The following is a 23,692-nucleotide window of genomic DNA, read 5'->3' as shown; positions in this document are numbered from 1 at the left end:
TGTGTCCTGTCCCTCCAGGCCTTGTCCCCAGTCCCTCTCCAGCTCTCCTGGAGCTCCTTTAGATCCTGTAAAGTCTGGACTAAGGGAAGAACTGGAGTAATTCCTAAGCTCTAGCACCCCTGTCATCCACATCTCAAGACCCTAAACCACGCTGTAATGTGGATAAATCCACCGGGAAACCACAACTCCCCACATCCCACTGATCGTTATTCCAGCTTTTTTACCCCTAGAAGAAAACACCCCTCACCCAACCCAGCAGACACGACTCGAGAAGCAACCCCTGATGGTCATGGCTGACCCCAAAGGGCACAGCTCCCCGCTGGGCCGTGCTCCTGGGCTGTACCTGTAGGCCAGGGTGCACGTGTCCTTGTACTCCTGGAGCTTCACGCACACCATGTTGAGGAACTGGTCCGAGTACGCGCTCAGGTCGTGCATGAGGTTCATCAGGTCCTGCACCGTCTTCTCCACGATCACCGTGCTCTGGGGAGGGGACAAAAGCCCAGGTGTGAGCAGCAGCTCTCGGTGAATCTTTATCCCAGCCCTTTCCTGCTTTGCTAATTGTTGTCGCAGATGCAAACGAGCAGCTGATGTTCCCCCATCCTGGAGAGGCTCTGCCAGCGGCTCCTGCAGGCTGAATAAATGTGGGAAAGGAAAAAACTGGGCAAGAAGAGGAGGAAAGTGGTTTAAGGGTTTGAGTATCAGCTCGGGAAGTCTGGATTTCTGAGCCACTTCCTGAAGTTCACCAGGTCTTTACTTCATTAGGTGAAAGCTCAAAAGGCAAAAATGTGAATTTTAGAGGTGCAGGAATTACTGAGGTTGGAAGAGACCTCCCAGACCATCCAGTCCAACCTCTGATCAATCCCCACCTTGCCACCCCAAACAGAGCCAGGAGTGCCACTAAACCTCCGATGAGCAGCTTTGGTTTCCTCCAGCCTGCAGGAGGTACCATATATCCAACAATGTCCAAGACTTCCACAGCCCCATGTGAATTCTGGGATTTCTGAGACCCCCCCGCCAAGGTGACTTGGCACAGTTTGGATTTATTTTGCCCACTGTGTTTGATTTTGTCGCTGCAAACAAGACAGAGGGGAGGTCCTGGCAGTCCCAGGTTGATTTAAATTGAATTATTAACAGTCTGAGTAGAGTGAAGGGTTACTCCTGACCTGCAGCAAAGGCAAAGGAAGATATTGAAGCATTTGGGACCCCTGGCTGATATGAGAAATTCTGGACTTAAATTATATGGGAGGATCCCAGGGATTTGGAAAGATCCCCCCTCCCTCTGTGTCCATCAGGATGTGAGGAGAAGTTGGTGACGCAGAGCAAAATCTCATCAACCCCCAAATCGCCACCTCTGCCACCTCCCCACGAGCTAAATTTCCACTTCCCCCCTGATTTCCTGATTAAAGCATGGCAACATCGCCCTGATCCCTGATCCTGTTCCTCCCCTGAGGGACAGGAATTCATCCTGCTCTGCTCCCTGTCCCTGACTTGGTAAAAAAGCACCTTCCAACCTCATCCTCATTGGGAACTCTCCCAAATCCTTGGGATAAGGGTTCCCTGAAGGCTCAGGCACCGCCTGTGCTGTTCCTGGTACGTTCTTGGCTCCCAACTGCACCTGGAGAAATCCATGGCAGGGACACCTCCCACTGTCCCAGGCTGCTCCAAGCTCCATCCTTGGACTTGGACATTCTAGGGATCCAGGGGCTGCTCTGGGAATTCCAGCCCAGCCAGGAATTCCTTCCCAGATCCCATCCATCCCTGCCCTCTGGCAGTGGGAAGCCATTCCCTGTGTCCTGTCCCTCCAGGCCTTGTCCCCAGTCCCTCTCCAGCTCTCCTGGAGCCCCTCCAGGCCCTGGAATGTGCTGGAAGCTCTCCCTGGAGCCTTCTCCTCTCCAGGGGAACATTCCTGGCTCCAGAGCAGAGGGGCTCCAGCCCTGGAGCAGCTCTGTGGATTCCTCTGGAATCTCTCCAGCAGCTCCAGGTCCTGCTGCTGTTGTCCCCAGGGCTGGGGCAGCTCTGCAGGTGGGGTCTCACCAGAGCAGAGCCTGATGTGCTTTGAGATTTAAGTCAAGACCAGGATGGGCTGAGAAATGTGCTGAGGGATTAAAGTCACCATTGATCCCTCAGGAGTTAAAAAAAGCAAAGAAAACCTTTTAAGATTTTATTAATAAGAAATCCTCCCCAGCTCGTGCAGCAACACAGAAGACAAAAGCAATTCCTTTCCTTTTTGTGTGGATAATCAGCTTTTTTCCTTTTCCACTAGGATTTCAGTGGTGGGGGGAGGTTTCCAGCAGACCTGTGGCATCAGCTGGTCTCCCACAGCTTCCCAGGAGCAGGATCTGTCCCGCCAGGAATCCTCGTGTGAACCCTCCTGGCTTGGACACCAAACCACACCAGGAGGAATCAAACCTGGCCTCGACCCAGCTCATTTCCATTTCTTTTTGTAACTCAGCACTTGGAAAAAACAACCTAAAAAACCCACGAGTGGATGTTAAACCAGAAAGCATTGTGGTTTTTATGGAGTTTTCCCCACTTATTTTCCTCAACAACATTAAAATTCCAGCAAAGCTCCTGCCAGTATCTGGATTTTAGAATAAACCCTATTGATCTAAAGGGAACACAGAGCTACTTGAATGATTAAAAAAAAATAGTAATAATAAAAGGGAGGAAAAAAAGGAATTTCCATATGAAAGAAGGCACTGCCAGATACGTAATGGCCCTTTCCCTGCGACATCTTAACCTTTCCCAAAGCCCTGCTGCCACCTCTGCAGGTGTCCCTGGGGACACCCTGTCTGAGGAGGCATTTGGGACAGCTGGGGCCAGGCCTGGAGCTTCTCAAAGTCCCCAAAATGAAAGGCAGCTCACACATTATCCCAGAGCCACAACCCCGTTGCCTCTGCCCCATCTGGATTCGTTAACCACAAATGGATGTGATCAAAGCTTAATTTTATAGAGAGGCACTTCAAGGGAGCCTTTTTTTTAAAAAAAAGAACCCACACTAACAAGGAAACTCATCCAGGGAACAATATCCAGCCCCTCACACCTGAATCCCAACACCACGCCGAGGGGATGGTTCATTACTCCTCCAGGAAGGTTTTCAAAGAGGTTGAAGGCTGCTAAAAATAAAAAGAAATTCCTCCTGACACCCTCCTGTCCTTCAGCTGTGGTGGGGGATAAAACAGAGAGCACCGCTGGTTATTAACACTGTGGGGTTTGTCTTTAATGGGTTTTGCAAACATTTGCCATTATCCCTTGATTTGCTCCTAATTCCCAGCTGGGCTGGAGCTTCAGGTGATGTAAAGCAGCTCCAGGGCAGGCGGAATGGTGACACAGAACCTGGAGATACCATTCCAGCAATTCCTTTGGGATCTCAGTATTCCAGACATTCCTTTGGGATTATTGCCCTGTGCATCCCCAGCCAAGGGGGTTTAAAATGACTGGAGGAAGAGCACTGCAGGTGAAACGATGCAGCTGGGGTGGTGTTTTTAAGGGTTCCTTAAAATCACAGTTTCAGGGCAATAAAGGTGATTTTCAACGAGTCCTTGACACGCAGGAATTCAAACCAACAGCTCAAACCTCCAAAACTTTCAGCTTTTCATGGAATCAGAGAACAATTTGGGCTGGAAGAGACCTTAAAGTGCCACCCCTGCCATGGGAAGGGACACCTCCCACTGTCCCAGGTTATTCCCAGCCCCATCCAACCTTAGACTTTTCCAGGGATGGGAAGTGCATTGTTTTATTTTCCACCTCCCTGCTGAGGAGCACTTGGATCAAAAGAATAATCTTCCCCCTCCATTTTTTAATTTTTTATTTCTTTTTTTTCAGAAATCACAGCTTTTCCCATGCCTTGGGAGGGAGAATCTCCACTCCCTCACTCCACTTCCATGAGGAAAGCAGACAAAAGATGGGAATATCCTGCCCAGAAATGTCTTCCCCAGAACACAGCAGATGGAGGAAGAGACCTTGGCACAGGAAAAGCTGTCCATTTTCAGTTGATTATTGCCCATCACAAAATACCTCCTCGAGATTCCTTGGCAGAGGAAGGCGCCAGATGAGGGCAGGACGTGGTTGCCTCAAAGGAGGAGAATTGATAAAGCCTGATCTAATTTTTAAGCTGGAGTTTAGCTGACACCTCATGATTTTTAAGCACCGAACCCAGCTGTAATTAAAGCAGGACAGGAGAGAGGGAAAGTTTTCAAAGCTCTTCAGCCTCAGTGCTGAGCCACAGGTCTGGGTTTGGGACCATTCCCAAGGGACAAAAGTTAAATTCCTTAAGCTTAAATCCCCGGCCAGGCTCTAGGGAGCTGATAAATACCAAGTGCTGTCAGTGCCTTGGAGATCAGTGGCAAAGGGGGATAGCAATTGGGAGCTTTTGCCCAAATTTCTCCCAATTGAGACCTCCTGAGGCCACTGGGAGAACTCGCACTAAATGAGCGGGAGTTAGAGATGGGAATCACTGAAACCTGAAAAGCAGGAGCTAGGGAGACAGTTTCCCTGGAATTTTGGGATAAATGGGCTGCTTAATGCTCTTTGGTGGCTCTAAAATAGCCAACACCAGCCCTGAGGCCATGGGAGTGGGAATGGGAAGAGCTGGATCCATCCCTGGGGAGCCAGCCTGGAGCCCTATTCCAGCACCAACACTAAAAAATAATAATAAAAAATAAAAACAGTAAAATTAAGGAGTAAAACCAGCCCTGAACCAACCAAATGAATTTTTTTTTGGTGCTAACAGAGGAAAGAGGAGAGTCTAAATTCCCTCTTCTACTGATCAGTGGTTATCCCATGTGGAGTGATAACACCATCTTCCCACTTTTCTTTCCGGCACTTTGCTTCCCAAATGCTCCAAACTTCAAACTTTTATTTATTTTATTAAATTTAATCTATTTATTATATATTTATTTATTTTTATAAATAAATTTATATTTTTATATATAAATATATATTATATACATTTATAAATATTTATACTTATATATTTTAAATATTTATATATTTATATATACTTATAATTATATAAATAAATATTTATCAATATTTATATAATTATATAATTTATATGTTTTATATATTTATATATAAATATAGAAAATATAAATATACGAATATAAATAAATATATTTTATAAATATATATTTATATAAATTATAATATATTTATTTTTATATTATTTATTTTAATTTATTTTTTTTAAACCATAATTCTGCCTGTTTCAATGCAGGTAATATTTTAATTTTTATGGGATTTTTCCTGAGAGGTCCTGAGTGAATTCACCCCATGGATGTGAGCCCAGGATCTGCTGGAATTCTCTGCTTTAAATGTGATGTTGCAGGAGCCAAATGAGTGCACAAACAAGGTCTTGGATAAATCTTATTTACCTGGCACTGTGTGATCCAGGAAAGCTTTGCTCCAATGAACTGGAATATTGATGAAGAGCAAAATGTACATTTATTTGTTTGTTTTTTTTTTTTTAAAAAAAAGGAGAGCATGAACCATAAAATCTGCTCATTGCTGTGTTACTGTGACCATGCTGCAGAGCTTCCCTCCCCTGAACAATATTCGGGATCTCACAATATTTGGGATGTCACAGAGATGTCCCCTGGCTGGAACACAAAGTTAACATTTCCTGGGGCCAGCCCTGCACAATCCCAGGAGGTGCAGAACCAATCGGAACCAGTTAAAGCACAGGGAGGGGAGGCAGCCACCAAAGTTTGTGAACTCTGCAAGGATTCAAAAATATAAATCGGCAGCTCTGAAATTTCCAATTCAACCCACAGAGCTCAAACACTCGTGGCTTTTCTGGAATCTGAGAGGCCAAATCCCGAAGCTGGGGAAGAGGAGGCACAAGGATGGGGTGGGGGTGAATGGGGATTTTCATCAGGTTCTTTGTTAAATTTGAGATAAATTTTTGTGCTCCAGATTGGGTTTCACTGCAAGGAAAAGCTTCCTTAGAAAGATTTCATGGAATCATGGAAGGGAAGAGACCTTCAGGACCATCCAGTCCAACCCCCCCTGCCATGGGCAGAGACACCTTCCACCATTCCAGGAATGTCCTGGCCTTGGACACTTCCAGAGATCCAGGGGCAGCCACAGCTGCTCTGGGAATTCCAGCCCAGCCAGGAATTCCTTCCCCAGATCCCATCCATCCCTGCCCTCTGGCAGTGGGAAGCCATTCCCTGTGTCCTGTCCCTCCAGGCCTTGTCCCCAGTCCCTCTCCAGCTCTCCTGGAGCTCCTTTAGGCCCTGGAATGTTCTGGAAGCTCTCCCTGGATCCTTCTCCTCTCTGGGTGAGCACCCCCAGCTCTCCCAGCCTGGCTCCATTTCCCCAATTTCCAATTAAACCGCGTCCCTTCCTACAGAATCCCAGACCCATCCAGCCTCTCCCCGCATGGATTTCCATACAGGACATGGATTTAACCCCTGGGCTGCAGCTCACCTCTTCCCCACTGCCCTCAGTGTCAAGTGTGATGTTCACTCTCGTCACCTTCAGCTCCTTTGTCCCAGCAGAAACGAATTTTGCCACTGCCAAGACAGAAAAATGCGGCTGGAGAACTCCACATGGAAAGTTTTTCCAAGGAGAAATGCTCCACTGAGCTGCCTGTTCTACGTGGCTCTGATGACCTCTCATGACACTTTGATATTTAGTTGCACAGAAAAAGGTAAAAACCCCTTTCCTTTGGGTTTCCCGAATGCCTGTGACATTGGAATCCTTTCCAAGCTCCTTGTTTTTACTTCATTCCAGACTTCCCAGCCAGCCACGAGGAGATCCAGCAGATCCAGGGAGCTGAAGCTGGATCACAGGAGGGCAGAAATGAGCTCTGTGTTTCTTCATTAACCACAGGAACAGCTGGGTCTGCTGGATTCTCCATCTCTGACAGGCTCAGGATCAAGCCCAGGTGCTTTCCTGGGAGAGCTGCCGCATTCCCAATGGAATTACGGACTTGAGGAGGAAATTACCGGGTGGAGAAATCACTGGGTGAACTTTGCTGGCTGATTATGCTGCAGATCTGGTGAATTTATTCTGACTTTGAGCTTGAATTCCACAGCAAAAGACACTCAAATTATGCTTAAAAACCCCAATCCAACAAAAGCCCCATCCCAGGAGCTCTGACCCTGGAATATCCAAAGGTGGTGGCATTTTATTCTCCAGCACCAGCAAAGTGAATCTGTCCACCCAAAACACTCCAGAACTGTTCAAATCTCCTGAATTCCCCACAAAACGGGAATTCTCAGCACATCAGCTCTTAGCCAGCACCCAGGAGCTTCCCAGCATCCCTAAAAGGGGTTGGATCCCAGCAGGATTGGGGTTAAGGTTGGGAAAGACCTCTCTGATCTCTGAGTGAACCATCAGCCATGGCCACCACCAAACCACGTCCCCGAGTGCCACCTCCACGTGGGTTTTGAACACTTCCAGGGACGGGGACTCCATCACTTCCCTGGGCAGCTGTTCCAACACTGGACAATCCAAGAATTCCCTGCCAAGGTGGTCTCAATACCTCCAAAAATCCCAGCTGGACTGGAAGTATCCACATGAGGAGATGCCTTTCCATAATCTTCAAACCAATAAATCCCTGATCCCGAGATGGCTCCTAACCCAGCCCTGCCACAAACTTAAAAATCACGGAATGGGAAAATTATCACTTGGACAAGGATTTTCTTTCATTTATTTCCATTTCACGTGCAGTGCAGAGGCGCAGGGAGTGGAAAATTTGGTTGGAGACAGGGGGAAGTTTGTGACAGCCCCAACTTCCAGCCCTGACATTATTCCCTCACTCGAGACACTGAAATCCTCCTGGAATGATCCAGCAGCCACAGCATAATCAGGAATATCAGTGCCTTGGCAGGGAGATGGACGGGATAATTTAATTGGTCTTTTGTATCTCTCCCTTCTCTGATCCTGCTGAGTTCTGGAGCTATTATTAAAGGCATTTTTTAAGGTATTTTAATTTACTCCTCCAAATGGATTCCCATCCATTCACTCCCACCAAGTGAATGTTGTCAGGGACATTAGTGGGGTGATAAAATAGCTGCAGCTTCCCGCTGCTTTTAATGTGTTACATCCACCAGAAAAGTCATTAGCTCTTAGCCTTTAATACACCCTCTGCACTGCTGCAGAACTGTTTATCACTTAAAAGTGCCAGCACAGGCCAGGCTCTCCCTTTATTAATCAATATACATTTGTGCAGGGAAAAGGAACTCACAGCCAGTGAATCCCAGCCTGGTTTGTGCTGCAGGAGCTGAAAAAAAAGCCATCCCTGACATTTTCACCCCTGTGCCTGAATATTCCTAGAAGTGGCTTTTACTCAGGTTATTTTACACAACTCCCCCAATTACAGGTGAGCTGGTGGCAAGGTGACAAATTTATTTCACCAGTGGTGAGTGGCAGCTTTCCCTCTCCTTTGTCATCCCTGCTCTAGAACATCATTAGCAGCTGCAACACGGCACAAATGGAACGTGGAGCACGGAATTAATGATGCTCGGGAGCAGAGCCGTCCGTTTGGGAGCTCGTTTTTAATAAATGTTTTCATACAGCTGGCCCAGTTTGGAGAATAAAACCCCTCAGTGTTATTTTTATGTGCTCTGAGATCAATATTTCTTTTTTTTTTTCAGTCTCGAGGCCCTAGTATTTAAAATATATTTATCTATTAAAAATGTCTGCTGGAGAGATGGTGAATATGAATGTTCAGTGATGCTCCTGGAAAGACAAAGTGACCAAGGCAAAGGCAGCTGGAGGATGAAAAACCAAAAGAAATTGGGAAAAAACGGATTGAGAAAGGTTTAGCAGGGCTGAGATCCCAAAAGAAAATCTTGTTGTGCCCTTGGATTGGTGCTGTCCAGTGTAAAGTCTGTAATTATGATCTAAATTCAACAAAATTCATGAAAATGCAAGAGATCACTGGAAAACAAAGGGTGAAATCCAGGAATGAGGGGTAAAGGCTTAAGAGGCACCCTGAGCTAGGCCAGGATGAGCTCCTGGGCTCACAAAGATGTCATTTCACTGAAATTAGAAGCAAATTTGTCAGATTTTAGCATAAGGTGTCTAAGAGTCTCATTTGTAGTGGTGAGAAAATTCAGAGTGACCAGGCCAACGTCACCAGCGGGTTTTGGTAGAAGAGGGATCCCAAAAGACACTCCAACCTCACCTTTATGCACCAAAATTCACCTTTCAGCACCAAAATTCACCTTTCTGTCTCACTCTTCGTTAACCCGACGGTAATTAATGTGATGAAGAATTCTTTGTTCACCAAAGCAATCCCTGGCAAACACGAGGAGAGAGCAGAGGCCTTGCTGTGGATTCATCCCAAAGGATACCATAATTGGCAGTTAAATTCACCGTTTTATTTTCTGTACGTTGATTTTTATGCAGGGTTAAGGCTGGTCTTAAATTTAAAGGAGAAAAATATCTCCAAGGGGAATTTCCACCTCAGTTTCCTTCCACACAAGAAGCCAGAGGTGGCCAGAGGGTGTCAGTTTGGTTCTTCAGGTGTTTCTCAACGGAGTGGGAAAAATTTTCCACATTTCCATTAGAACGTTCCAGTGCTGGAATGCAATTTATACATAAAACCATTGGAAAGGAGAGGAATTGGTTAGGAAAAGGATGGGAAGGAGAAAAAATTTTCCCTCAGATCATTCATCCAGCAGGACTTGAACTTCAATATTTTATTGCACAGCCAGTGGTGGAACAACTGAACTCCGAGACAAGCAAGACATTGGAATTCCCAATCTCCATTTCTTTTGATTCCAAAGGATTCCAAACAAATCCGGTGCTGGGATGGAGAAATCCCAATGCAACTCAGCAAGGAGGTGCCTCCCAAGCACCTCCAGACAGAACCTGAGCAGAGCTGAGGGCTCCTCCCTGCTCCTCCTCCCAGGAATGACTCAAAAAGCAAAACCACTTGGAAATGGGAGGTGATGGACTCGAGGTTTCCACACAAAAACAGAACCCAAATATCCTTCATCCTGCTTAATTTTGATTTTGTGGAACCCTTGGCATTATACAGAGTTTCCCAAGCTGGAAGCTACAAAGAGAATTGCCTTGTGTCCTGCAAAATGAAGCAGTTTACCAAAAAATCTGCTATTTTCACGTATTTTCTTGGTTTACTTTCGTTTTCATCTCAAAAAAAAAAAAAAAAAAAATTGCAAATTTTGCTTTTTTGCATTGTGGCATGAGCAGGGGGTCAAACTAACTAATTTAAGGGTGATTCTGGGGGTCTTTGCACATCCCAAGAGGGGAAATCCAGCCTGAAGTGCTGCCCCCAAAAAGCAGAGACGGGAGAAAACTCAGGGCAGCTGCACGTGCCAGCATCACTGGTGATTTATTCAATAAATTCAGCCTTGTGCTCTGCACATCAAAGCCCAGAGAGATCACAGCTCTGTCCCTGGATGTCTCCAAAGGATTGTCTGGGAATTCCTCATGCGTGGAGGCTGCTCCCAGGATCCGACAGCTCATGTTAACATGGAATTCATCAAACCACAGTGACCACAGCCAACCCCCAGGGACGCGGGAATGACAAACTCGGAGCTGGGGAGACGGGAGAACAGGCAACACCAGCCTTTGATTTCTGCCAGGAGAAGCAGGTATTACCACCAGAGATCCTTAGGCTGGGAATAAAATTGGAACATTTTTAACCCACTGTGTCCTCCTTCTGTTGTCTCTTCTTGCCTCAGGTCCCAGCTGGTGACAGGTCCAAGGACGGGGCCATTCCCAAAGGAAGATGATTCCAAGCAGGAGCCATGGTGTGAGGATGAGAGCCGTAGTCATGTATCCCAATTTCTGGGAGGAGGGATGGATTTGGAAAATTCCAGAGGCCTGCAGGGCGCTTTCCCTTTCAGACTGACCTTCTCCACTAGGAAAGCTTGGCCACAGCAGTTTAAACCAGCGCAGAAATGGGATCACTTGGATTTGTAGTGGAGTCTCCATCCCTGGAGGAGTCCAAGGAAGGCCTGGACAGGCACTCAGTGCTCTGGGCTGGGGACAGGGTGGGAATTTGGCACAAGTCGGACTTGATGGTCTTGGAGGGCTTTTCCAATCTCAGGGATTCTGTGATTTTCTGGGAATCTCCTAGATGGGACGCAGATACTCCCATAACAATCCCAGAATGGTTTGGGCTTGAAGGAATATTCAAGTCCATCCAAGTGCCACCCCATCCATGGGTAGGGGCACCTTCCACTATCCCAGGGTGCTCCAAGCCCTGTCCAACCTGGGACATTGGAACTTTGGACACTTCCAGGGATCCAGGGGCAGCCACAGCTTCTCTGGAAATTCCATTCCAGGGCCTCGCCACCCTCCCAGCCAGGGATTCCTTCCCAGTATCCCATCTATCCCTATCCTCTGGCAGTGGGAAGCCATTCCCTGTGTCCTGTCCCTCCATGTAGTAAAGATAAATCCTGAATCCTGAATGACACATCAAGTACACCTTTGCTTCCTTCAGATCCCAACTATTTTTATCACCATTTTCCCAAAGACCTGCCCATTAATCCAAAAAACCGAACCAAAATGAAGCAAAAATTATGCAGCTGCACTTTGCCGTTTCCCACACTGAGCACTGAGTATTTCCACTCCCTGAGCTGCTGGAAAGAAGTAAAAATAACGAAAGGAACTACTCAGCATTTGAGCAAACACCTGCTCCTATCTCAGGATTTCTGTCATCACAGTCCCATGCGACGGCAAAACCCCACTCCCAAAATCCAGCAAAAGAGCAGCGTGGAAAAGAAGTTGTTTTTTCCCACAAAAACCCCACATTTCAAGAGGGAAAAAGAATTAAAAAACATCAAATTGGGAAGTGAAAAAGCCACTGGATCAGCTCGTTACGGGAGATGTCTGATAATGGCGGTGCTGCTCTTGTTCACCCCCTGGCCAGCACCATAATGAGCAATCCCACTTGGAAAATGGGCTGGATGAGGCTATGGATCTTCCCTTCCCACGTGGAAACTTGTGCATCATTTCCTGCCAGAGCCATCTCCCCTTCCCAGCAGCCAGAGCATCTCGGAGAAGCCTCCCGGGCAGTTAGGGATGGCGGGGAAGGAGCGCTTTGTTTATCGCCTGTTGTTTTCCCAGGGCTAACGGCGCTCCGGTGATTGTCCTGTGGATAAATCCATGCAGGCATTCAGTGGGAAGGAGAGGGAGCCACGCTTGGCTCCGATGGAGCCATCCACACAGAACATTCATCTATTAACCAAATAGCAGTGCTTCCAAACCCAGCGGGGTCACTGCGGAGCCCTGCTGGGAAGCAGGAATTAACTCCGAGTGGAGATTGTCTCTGGAATGTTGTCATATTTGTTGTCATATTCGCGGATGAATTCCAGGCTTTATTGGGAAGGCAGGTGGCACTCAAGATCACTCATGGGAGAGCCCTTGGAATGCTAAGAGAGCCGAGGAGAAATTAATCTCCCGCGGATGGAATGGCGGGAATTCATCTCCAATGTTGTTGCAATTAACGGCAGCAAATTTCACTCAGCTTTACACAGAAGGAACAAACTGGAGAAGTTCAGTTATTACCAGGATACTACTCAGTTACTACCAGGATACTACTCAGTTACTGCTTGCACAGGCTTTTGTTTCATACCTATGGAGAAAAAAACATTTCAATTTCCCGTCTTTTCCAGAATAACACACGGCCAGGCCTGACGGAGAACATGCATCAAACACCAGAAGTGATGGAGAAATGGGATAATCATCCCATCTGGGGTCTGTACAGCACAGGAAACGGAAATTTGGGTCCATCACTGGGAAAAAAAAAAAAGGGAATTTTTGGGGAGGAAAGAGGAATTTTAAATATTCAGTGGTTGCTGCAGCATGAGGTCAATCTGTATTTACAGATCTTCCATTTCAGCAGAACGGAGGTGGCCGAGGGATGTGGCTACATCAACTTCCCAAAAGGAGTTTCCTGAACTCTCTCCAAGTGAAGAACCAGTTAAATACCCTTTGGAAATGATTTTTTTTTTTTTGGCTAAACTGCTTTCACGAGCTCCAGTCCCCCAGCAGAATCCTGGCAGTTGCACAGAGCACCTGGCGTGGAAAGGGAGGATTTTTCACCTCGGGTCACACAAATCCCATCCTCACCTCCATGTCCCACTCTCCATTCCATCACCAACAGGAATTCAGGAACTCAGAGCTGAGGATTTAGAGACAATTCAGAGGGATTCAAACAAAAAGTAAAGCATTCCTGGCTGCCAGATCCCGAGCCCTTTCAAACCACCCTTGCTAGGACCACGCTTGGTGAGAAGAAGTTGGAAATGTCTTGTGATAAACCTGAGACCTCTCAAAAACAGCTCAGCTTTCTGCTAAATCAGTATCAGGCACAAAGTCATTAAATATTTTAAAGAGCTCATCCCAGTGGGGTGAATTCCCCAGGAAATCCTGGATCAGCCCCAGGATGACCAGACCTGGTACCCCCCAACAGCTTCATGGTGAGAGAGAAAAGCTTTTCCCTTCTCTACAGTGCAGCTCACACCAAGCAAAAATCCCAGCACAAAAGCTGATCATTTGCAAAAAAAAAAAAAAAAAAAAAATTACTATTCTGACAGCTTTGTGTGCATGAGGGAAACTGTAACTTATTTTATTTTATTTTATTTTATTTTATTTTATTTTATTTTATTTTATTTTATTTTATTTTATTTTATTTTATTTTATTTTATTTTATTTTATTTTATTTTATGTTGATGAAAGGCCCTATTTACAGATTAGAACCAGGAGAGGAAACTTTTAATTTACTGCCTTCCCTCAGTTCTTTCAGATGTAAATTAGAGCACTGTGAACCTTCCAACTGCAAAGTTTATCCACATCAGGAGGAAGATTCCAGAGGCAGGGAGGAAACCCAGGGTGCCAGCAGGAATATTCCAATGGAATGGCAGCATCCCTGCATTGTTGTTCCTTTTATAATTCCCCTGTTGACAAGCCTCTGCCTCCAAAATCCCAACCACTCCCACTGAACGCTGCTTGTCAGGGAGGGGCAGCCCCTGCCACATACACAAAAAAAAGAGCTTTTTACCTTCCCTTTCAACAACAGATTAATGTCTCTTTTGTTCTGCGGCAGAGCTGGGTGTCATATTTCAAAATGCACTTTTAAAACAGGTATAATTAAACCTCTGCGAGAGGGGGGAGGCAGAGAAATGAGCAGCCAAAGGAGGAATAAAGGCATTTTAGAGGGTGCAGAAGCTGGAGGGTGCCTCATCCCTCCCTCTCGCCACACAGCTACAATTGCATCCCACAGTGGGGGAGGGAGAAAGGGGGAAAAAAAAAAAAAAGTAATTATAAAAATGAACTTTTCCTTGAAAAATGAGCACGTTGTGAAAGGATGACTCCTTTGAACATCGCAGCACTTCAAAAGGAGGATGAATTAGTGCTGACAACTCAATAAAGTAGCCATCAATTATTCACAATGTGATGGCTCTTCTCATGCAGCACTTGTGATTAGCAAAACATTTCAAAACCTGGGAATGAGAGTTATTCGTCCTCGATGAAATGGGCCCAGGCTTCAAAATGCGAGGGAAGAAAAATAATGGGACTTTGGAGGAGCCTGGCAAGAACACAGGGAAGTTTCTTCTTTTGGAGCCATCCATCAAGTGCTCCATGTGAGACTGTTCCAGCCTGGATTTGGGATTTATGGAGTGGAACAAGGAGAGGGAAGGGAAAAACATCTGTGATGTGAGAGGGGGACCCAAACTTCAGCTGATGGGTGCAGAGAGCCCAGCCCAACCAAGGTCCCAAATTAAACCACTGGTGTGTTTTGGAACAGCAAATACTTAACTTTCCTAGGGAAAAGAAAGTTATGGAAGAACCAGGTTTCCTGCAGAAGTTTGTGGAAGTTTTTGATGTCCCAGGCCTGGAAGTATCCAAGGCCAGGGCTTGGAGCAACCTGGGGTAGTGGAAGGTGTCCCTGCTCATGGCAGGGGCTGGAATGAGATGATGCTTGAGGTCTCTTCCAACCCAAACCATTCTGGGATTCCATGAAAGAAATTCCTAGAGGAATATTGGTGATGGAGCAATACAGCTTCCCTTAAATGCAGTTTATCAGACTTTCCAGTTTCCTCCTGGAACTGTAGCTCATCCATCACCAAAACAACCCCAGCAGAGGCAAGGCACTGGTTTAAAACTGCAGAAAGCTAGAGAGAAAAAGCTGGAGAAAAAACAGAAAACTGGGTCCTCTGGCACTTGGATCTGTGACTTCACACTGGGTTTTCAGCAGCACCCTGGGGCTGAGGAAAAGCTGCTCTGCCTCAGCATCCCAGGGCCCTGCTCTGCTGCCAGGGATTCCTAATGAGTTTGCAAATGAGGAATGTGCAGCTGGAGCTTTAAACGAGTGGCCAGGCTAAAAGGCTTCTCCTCTGGCCAGGGAGGGACCGGGGGCTGGGTCTGACACCAGCCCTGTGAGGCAAAATGAGGATTTATGAGAGCAGTGCTGCTGCTGAGGGAGCCTGGTGGGGCTCTTCGGGTAATTTAAATAATCAATCAAGGCCTGGGATGGAGGTTGGGGGCAGATATGTGTGGTTTACTCCCAATTTCTGAGGAAAAACTGAAAGCAAGAGGGAAAAAAATGGAAATAATGTAAATTACAAGGAAGTTTTAGTGGTTTTATGTGTCTAGTCAGTACTGGATGAACTGGCACTGAATTTAAGATGCACAGGCCAGGGTGAGGGTGAGGTCCCTTCATGGAATCCCAGGATGGTTTGGGCTGGAAAAGCCCATTTCAAGCCCATCCCATTCCACCCCCTGCCATGGGCAGGGACACCTCCCACTGTCCCAGGCTGCTCCAAGCCCTGTCCAGCCTGGCCTTGGACACTTCCACAGCTTCTCTGGGAATTCTGTGCCGGGGCCTCCCCACCCTCAGAGGGGAGAAGATGGCAGCTCTGGCTGACATGAACAAAACACGTTGGTGGCTTCAGAGAGGACCAGGATCAACATTTTGCACCCAAATCTCAGTGGAAATGCTCCAGGCCAGGTTGGATGGGGCTCGGAGCAATCTGGGATCGTGGAAGATGTCCCTGCTCGTGGCAGCAGGGCTGGACTGAAAGGCCTTTCAAGGTCCCTTCCAACCCAAAATATCCCACGATTTAATGATTCATCACCGAGCAAACGAGGGTTATCCAGCTCCTGACCAACTCCTACGCACGACATGGAAGAGGCATGGAAGAGGCATCCCTTGAAAGTGATTTCAGGGATTAACAGGATCCAGAGGCCTCAAACACTTCTCCCTTCAGGTCAGACATGACTCACATCTGTGGGATGGTGTGCGAAGCGTGACTTTCCTTTTGTGCTGATCTGAAGAGGATGAAAATAATTCCACCTGCCAGGGGCACTGCTTGAAAATATCCACACGCAACTTCCCTGCCCTGGGATGTGCTGAACGTGCAAGTGAAAGTTGATTTTTTAAAATAAACTGAATCCCTGACGCTGTGCCTAAAGCAATTGCTTTTGTGCAGCTCGGAACTCCTCGGTGGAGAACTCACACATCTGCAGCTGACTTACACCAGAGCCTTCTGAAAGCTTCCACAAAAGGCAGCAGCTGCAGTAAATGTTCCCCCCAGAGGAAAAACTATCTGAAGAAATACTGAAAGCAACAGGGAGAGTCAGACTCCCACCGAGAGATAATTTTGCCTCTCATTTTAAGCTAGAAAAGGGGATTTGGCACAAATTCTGCTGGTGGGTTTTACCCTCTTGATGTGAAACACATAAACAAGAGCTGAAAACATCTCGGTTGTAACACCATGCTGCTGCTGCTGCAAAAATAATTAAATATGAGGCTCAGAACCATTAAAATTGCTTTAAAATTATCCTTGAATGGTAAAAACCCCAATGGATCAGCCATGCCTGCTCCTTAATGGATGCTGCAGGCTGGGAGCCAGCCTGGAAAGACAATTAATTTGTTTACAATAATAAATAATAACATCCAGCCTCCATCAAAGCATGGAACCATCAGCACTGGTGAGCCATCGAAAGCTGCTGGCTGGGACCATATTTCTCCTTAATAACCACTTTTTTGATGGGAAGAAAACATTCCAGAAGCTCTCCGGGATGTCTCCTTGGAAGTGAATGACTCCGTGCATGGAGTGGGTGCTGTGGTAATTAGCTCCAGCAATTCCTGCAATATCCTGTAAAACAGCTGCACACCCTGACTCTTCAAGGACGGTTTTTTTTTGGGATTTTCAGATGCTGGAGTTTGGCCTAAAAAGTATCAGGTGCATCATCCACACCACGCTGAGATAAAAAATGAAAGGAAACGAAAGAGGCTTTGAAGGAAAGGAAAAAAATCCCACCCTGCTGCTCCAGAGCGAAGCAATTTGCATTTTTTTGGAGATGGAGCAACAGGTTTTTAAGGCCAGTGACCACCTGGGTAGAAAGATTTATCACCTCGTTGAGAACCCAACAAGAACAGGCCGTGAGAAGCTGTCGAGGCACTTGTAGCCTAATTTAGGATCGATTTAAACAATTACAGCCTGAAATTTAATGCTGAATAATTTTGAGACAAATGAGTTTCACGGTGAATCAGTCGCTCTGCAAAGGAAAAAGGGCTTCAAGTGTTTTTACATTTGAGGAGGGAAGAATGGAAAACAAGGCGGCAAAATGGAATATTTAGAGAGGACGATTTTTTTAAAGGATAATCTTTAGAGGAATGGGTGATTCATCTGTGAGGACACAATGCTGGAAAACCTGTTATCTCCCACCTAATTCAGCTGAAACACCTGCTGATAGTGATTCCAAAGATAAATTCCCGTGTTCCAATCACAGCCACAGAGGCTGCAGAGAGATCTTTGGGATAGCCAAGAGTGGGATGGATAAACCAGGAACCCTGGAACGGGGAAAAGCTGGGGGAGAGCTTGGTTCACCACATTTCCATCTTATCCATGAGGTGATGAGGGCAGAGACTTCAGGCTCCAGCACTGTCATGCAGAAATAGCGAGTTTTTTTCCCCCCCTTTAACGGAAAATCAACAGGATTATTTTAGGGAGCTATTCGGATGAGCTGGTTCAAAGAGGCAGCAATTTTTCTTCTCTTTTCAGAGAATTACCCTTCTCTAATGTCGGGAACAAGACCTCCTGACCACGGACAGTTTGACCAAGAGTAATTCCAGTTCAAAACGATTTCCATCCATCATGAGAAACAAATTGAAGGAACTGGATGAGAAAAATTCCAAGCCACTCTGAGTTTTCAACCCCTAATGACCTTTAAGGAAATATACTGATATTATAGAACCCATTTTCATGTGAAATGAAGCCACAAAAAATACTTTATCCTTATTAAGGCTGGTAAAGCTTGGGAAGGAAACAATCCAGGGATTCTGTGCAGCTCCAAAACAGAATTTCAATTCCTGCAAAGAGAATTTTGACCCCTTTCTAAAGAAACTGTTCCCCTCTAGGGACTTCTGGAAATGTTGTTCTGGAATTTGATTTTCCTTTGGCTCTGAAAGGACCATCCCAGCCCTGCTGCATGAGTTAGTGACCATAAATCCATCCAAAATTCTGGAAATGGTAACAATAATAATAGTTATTCCTATTATTGTGTGGCATTATAATATCCCTGTGTTTTACAGCTGTACACTGGGATGGAAGATGGCCACATAAACCTTGGGATAAAGGTGCTGCTTCCTAAGGACTCTGCCAGTGTTATCCATCCCTGACAAGAGGATGGATAAGAGGATTTCCCAGGAAAGAGGGAATAACTTCAAAGGATTAAGAGAGCTTGACATGACCAACAGCAAGAGTCAGTTCGTTCCTTGCAGTCCCAGGCAGCACATGAAAATCAGAATTTTGAGGTGGGATTCTGCACTGTCCTGTTCCCCACGGAGCTGGGATGACAATTTTCTGCTTTTATCACTGCTCCACACTGGAGTTCAAAAAAGGTGTTTCAAAGCAGACTTCTCCTACAAACACTCCATCTCCAACCCAAATCCTTCACATCTCTTTCTGATGGAGGGAGCTGTGCGGCTCCACATCAATCACCAACATGCTTGGGAGGATCAGATCCCAGACCTGCTCCTCCTGGGAGCTTGGAATGTGTGCTTGGCCTGACTGCAGAGCTCTGTGATGGGCAGGTGTCCCCAGAACTACTGAGAGAGAACCACATGAAAATATTCCTTCCCCAAATCCCATCCATCCCTGCCCTCTGGCAGTGGGAAGCCATTCCCTGTGTCCTGTCCTTCCAGGCCTTGTCCCCAGTCCCTCTCCAGCTCTCCTGGAGCCCCTTCAGGCCCTGGAATGCTCTGGAAGCTCTCCCTGGAGCCTTCTCCTCTCCAGGGGAACATTCCCAGCTCTCACAGCCCTCACAGCAGCTCCGTGGCCTCCTCTGGACCTGCTCCAGCAGCTCCACATTTTCCCTTATGGGATCCACAACCAGGTCATGGCTGGACAGGGACAACCAGGGACGTCCTGAGCGGTCACTCAGCTCCTACCTGCAGCAGAGGCCTCTGCACTCCCAGGACCTTCATGGTGTCGGCGTTGGCCAAGATTTTCAGGGGATCCGACGCCTTGGTTACACCTTCGATCTCTTTGTTGATCTCGGCCAGGACCTGGTTGAGGAAGATGTTCTTGATGTACATGGTGAGGAACTCCCGCAGCGGGCACTGCTTGCCTGGGCCCAGCTCCATGGCAAACTCGATCTCCTGGATAAACCTGGAAAACAGGAAGGGGAAGAATGAAATTAAATGTAATTAAATCATGCGGACACTTTAGATTTGTTGGTGTTGGCCTTTGCTATTCTGGCGTTTCAGAGCTGAGCACCAGCAGTGTGGGAACGACCATGGACTGTCCCATCTTGGGGGATTAAGAGGAGAAAAGGTCCACAGTGTAATTTTAGGGGAAAAAAAAAAAAGATAAAATACAAACAATTGGTGAGACAAAGACTAAATTGCTGGAGAAGGACAGATACAATGAGAGAAAATCCACATCCCAGGCACAATTCCTGTCTGTCCAAAAAAATTTGGCTTTTCCATTTGGGACACGTTGGGAAGATGTCCTTATAAAAATAAAATCACCGTTAAAAAAGCTAGGATGCCACAAGTCTCTTTTAAAAGCCAAGCTTCGTTCTGGGCATGATCACTTGAGTCCCACAGGTGGGTTCCAAACAGAACAACAGAATATTCCAGCTCAAAATACAGAAAAAAACATGAAAAAAACACAATGTCTATGCATGATGCCATTATCCTCCTGCATTATGGATGTCTGTTACGGAGTATTTTTATCACCCTTTATTGTTCCATCCCAGGATCCCATTCCTGAGCACACAGAACAGCAGGATGATTCTGGGAATATTTTAGCACCAAATGTTTGCCATCTCCTGCAAAATCTCTTTATTTCTGTGCCGCCATCTGGTTACCACGGAGGAGTTTATTCCAGAAATTACCTCGTCATGTCTTTAACTACATCTGAGGCAGTGGAATTGGTATTCCTTTCAAAACAATTAGGGATTGAGTATCTGGAGCCATAGTGGATTGAGCTATGCTGTTGTGAGTTGTGCTGAGGGAGGTTTAGGATGGATATCAGGAAAAATTTATGCAGTGAGAAGTGGTCAGGAAGTGGAGCAGGAAGTGTGGAGTCACCATCCCTGGCAAGAAACAGGGGTGTGGCACTTAGGACATGGCTTGGTGGTGAGCAACGGTTGGATTTGGTGATCTCAGAGGTCTTTTCCAACCTCAAGGATTCCATGATTTTATTCCTTACCACTGACCCTATTCCCAAACCTTTCAATGAGATCTCCTTAGTTATCCGTAATTTTCCACCTCCACATTCCTTACTCCAGAGGAGTTGCTTCCCTTCCCAGCACTGACTGAGGAGCCAATTCCCATGGACGATTTCTTTCCAATCCGAGCTCTTTTCTCCCCAAATCCTCCCCCTGTTGACTCCATGGGTCTGGAGTGACACATTTGGACAATGCAGCCTCCGAGGGGGGATCCCTTTGGAATTCAGTTGGGAGATTGGTTCTCCAAAGAGAGACATGCCGCAGGGAGGGAATCACAGCAGCTTTATTCCCTGGATTTCACAGAGTGAGAATGGGAATCAGCTTTGTAAAACAGGGAAAGAGTGAAGTTTTCTGGGAAGAGAGCAGAGACTCCATGGAGCTGATCCCGGAAATACCAGAGCTGATGTCACCGGTTCCGAGTGACATCACTCACGTCCTTGAGGGGACATTGCCAGGGTTGATGGGACTGTGTTGAGCTCATTTACTGTGTCCTTCCATGGCTGTCAGTAAATCTCTCACTCTTCCTTTATAAGTTTACTTACTGAGCACAGAACTCCCCCAAAATGTGAAATTTACTGTTGAAAGCCATTCAGGTGGGAAAGAGAAGCTCAGGAGCTCGAACTGGGAATGAACAACATCCAGCAAGGTGACAGAACAGCTTTTAAACACTTTTAAAATCCAGAAAATGCTCAAAAAATGGCTAAACCAAGTAAAATTAGTCTTTTAGAGGGAGAATGACCATGTGCAAACCATCAGAGCTCAGATGTGCTGACCTACAACAGCAGTGGAACTCCTCATCCCACAACACCCTGATGGTGTTCCCAAATGTCTCCTGCACCACAGACTAAAGGTCAGTGCTGGAAAATGGTGCCACCAGGAACTTTTGCTTCCCAGTGCCTGGCATTAATCACCATTTCAAATCTCTCCTAAAGATCTGTGCCTTCATCTCCAGAAAACTTCTCCTTGATGACTCATTAAGTTTTAACGTCTTGGCATGGACAAGACAAGTGTGGTTCACTAGTGCTGGTCAGGATCAAACCATATCCCTGTTTTCCTGGATAGGAACCACAAAATAATCATGGATTACGAGGGAGCTGCCAGACAGCACTGGCTGAGGGGGGATTTGTGAGTGCTCAGCATCACTTGTGATAAAGAACAAATGATCAGGAGCTTAGGAAGCAGAATTCAACTCGATAGCAGCAGGAAGTTATTAAGACTGAAGCCGTGCAGGGCAAGGAGAACTGGAGGATACGGATGTGAGACCTTCAGTTGGGATGCTCAAGGATAGTTTGATGGAATGATTATGGGAATGGAAACCAGTGAAGTCTTCATTTAATCCCAAAGATCTCTGCCGAGGGAAATGGAAGCAGAGAAAAGGTAAAGAAAAATGAACAATGGGTGTAAGAGTGTGGCTTATAGCAGGGAACGGCCCAGAGTTCCTGGATTTGATAATCCAGTGGGACAAGGTACTTTTTACAGCCTCAGAGGACAACTGGGATCCCATTTGCTGGGATCTGCTGTGGTTCAGGGATGACCTCTCCAAATTTCCAGCAGGCAGAATGAGTCCCACAGTGCTCTGCACCCGAGGCAGCCACTCTGGAGCTCCAACCTTCAAAATCCCGCTGGGCACAAGAGCAGGGGGCTCAAGCAAGGGTCACAAAGTTCCAGGTGCAGGTGAAATTTGCACCAGGAATCTTCCTGGGATATTAAATGGCAGCACTGGGGCACCCTCCATGGGCTGGACTGTTACTCAGAATTCCATGAAGAACAGATTAAAAACTGAAAACATTAATATTATTTTCTATTTAAGAGGAGTAAGAGTTGCCCAGAGAAGCTGTGATTGCCCCTGGATCCCTGGAAGTGTCCAAGGCCAGGTTAGACAGGGCACTGGATGGGCTTTCAGGTCCCTTCCCACCCAAACCATTCCATGATTCCATGAATTAAGGATGCAAAGTTAAACAGTGAAAAGAGATGGGAGCTGTTTGTGCCACCTCCCTTTGCCCCGCTGTGTGGGACATCACAGCCCCAATGACACCATGATCCTTGTCCAAGGAATGGGATGGTCAGGGAATGTCACAGCGTTGGGAATTCCTGAGTCACACCAACACACAACTGTCACCTGAAGAAACGTGACACCAAGAGTGACTCTTCTGCCACCAAGTGCCACAGGGCTCTCTGCTTCCCTCTATCCTGACTTCTTCCTGTCACATCCTTCCCATTTCTGGGAATTCCACCATTGGTTCTCTTACTTTCCACGGTTCCCAATCCCACTCGGACATCCTGTGTTTCTCTAGCAGGAGCCCAGCAGATTTGGGAGCCCAAAAAACACCACGAGGGCTGGCTCAGGAACCAGCCCTTGCCTTTGGCTTGGTCTCGCTGAGCTCCAGCTGGAATTGTGTCCATTGGGAATTTCGGCTGCCATGGAGCAGAAGTGCGAGCACTGCACTTGAGCTTTCAAGGGGTCCAAATAAACCAAATTTGAGGTTATTTTCCATACCCTTTATCCAACACTTCCTTTGCTGAGAAATGTGGAGATAGAAATTCCCAGCCAAAGGAGAACTCACCAGAATTCAACCAGAATTTCTTCTCAGAAAAAAAACAACCAACTATCTCAGATATATTTCTCTTAAAAAAACAACCCAGTTGGCAATAAAAGATCAGCCAAACTACAAGAAACTGAAAATGAGTGTTTGAAATGGGAAATGTTGGGTGGCTCTTGCCAGCAGACATTCCCTATTTTCTGCCTGGCAGACATGGCCACACATTCACAGCCACACGCAGTGCTATTTATTTATTTCAATTCCAGATCCTGCTGGCTGGCTTATTCCAACAGAATTTGTTCTTTATAAAGAACAAAGAAGTGTTTAACAGCATGGAAAAAATACATCCTAAGAGTCCTCTCCAAAAACATTGTGCTACTCATCCAAGCCATCCACGGAACTTTTAGAGGTCAAAAAAGGCAATTTGACCCACAGCTATTCCAGAAATATTTATCCCAGAATGGTTTGGGTTGGAAGAGACT

The 23,692-nt window shown here is 46.3% G+C and overlaps 1 protein-coding gene across 1 annotated transcript in view; it reads right to left on the bottom strand.

Annotated features, from left to right (window-relative positions):
• The window catches only part of EXOC4 (exocyst complex component 4), a 289,405-nt gene that overhangs the window by 52,906 nt on the left and 212,807 nt on the right, over nucleotides 1-23,692 (bottom strand). Inside the window, exons 11-12 of the mRNA XM_005530978.3 lie at nucleotides 19,385-19,604; nucleotides 344-480 (exon numbers count right to left, since the gene is read on the bottom strand). Coding sequence (XP_005531035.1) covers nucleotides 344-480; nucleotides 19,385-19,604 — 357 coding nt within the window. The remainder of the gene's footprint in view (nucleotides 1-343; nucleotides 481-19,384; nucleotides 19,605-23,692) is intronic.

Source organism: Pseudopodoces humilis, chromosome 5 (assembly GCF_049639895.1).
Source record: "Pseudopodoces humilis isolate 2021_Gansu_Grassland_sample_001 chromosome 5, ASM4963989v1, whole genome shotgun sequence".
NCBI lineage: Eukaryota > Metazoa > Chordata > Aves > Passeriformes > Paridae > Pseudopodoces > Pseudopodoces humilis.
This window is presented reverse-complemented; position numbering and strand designations above follow the sequence as displayed.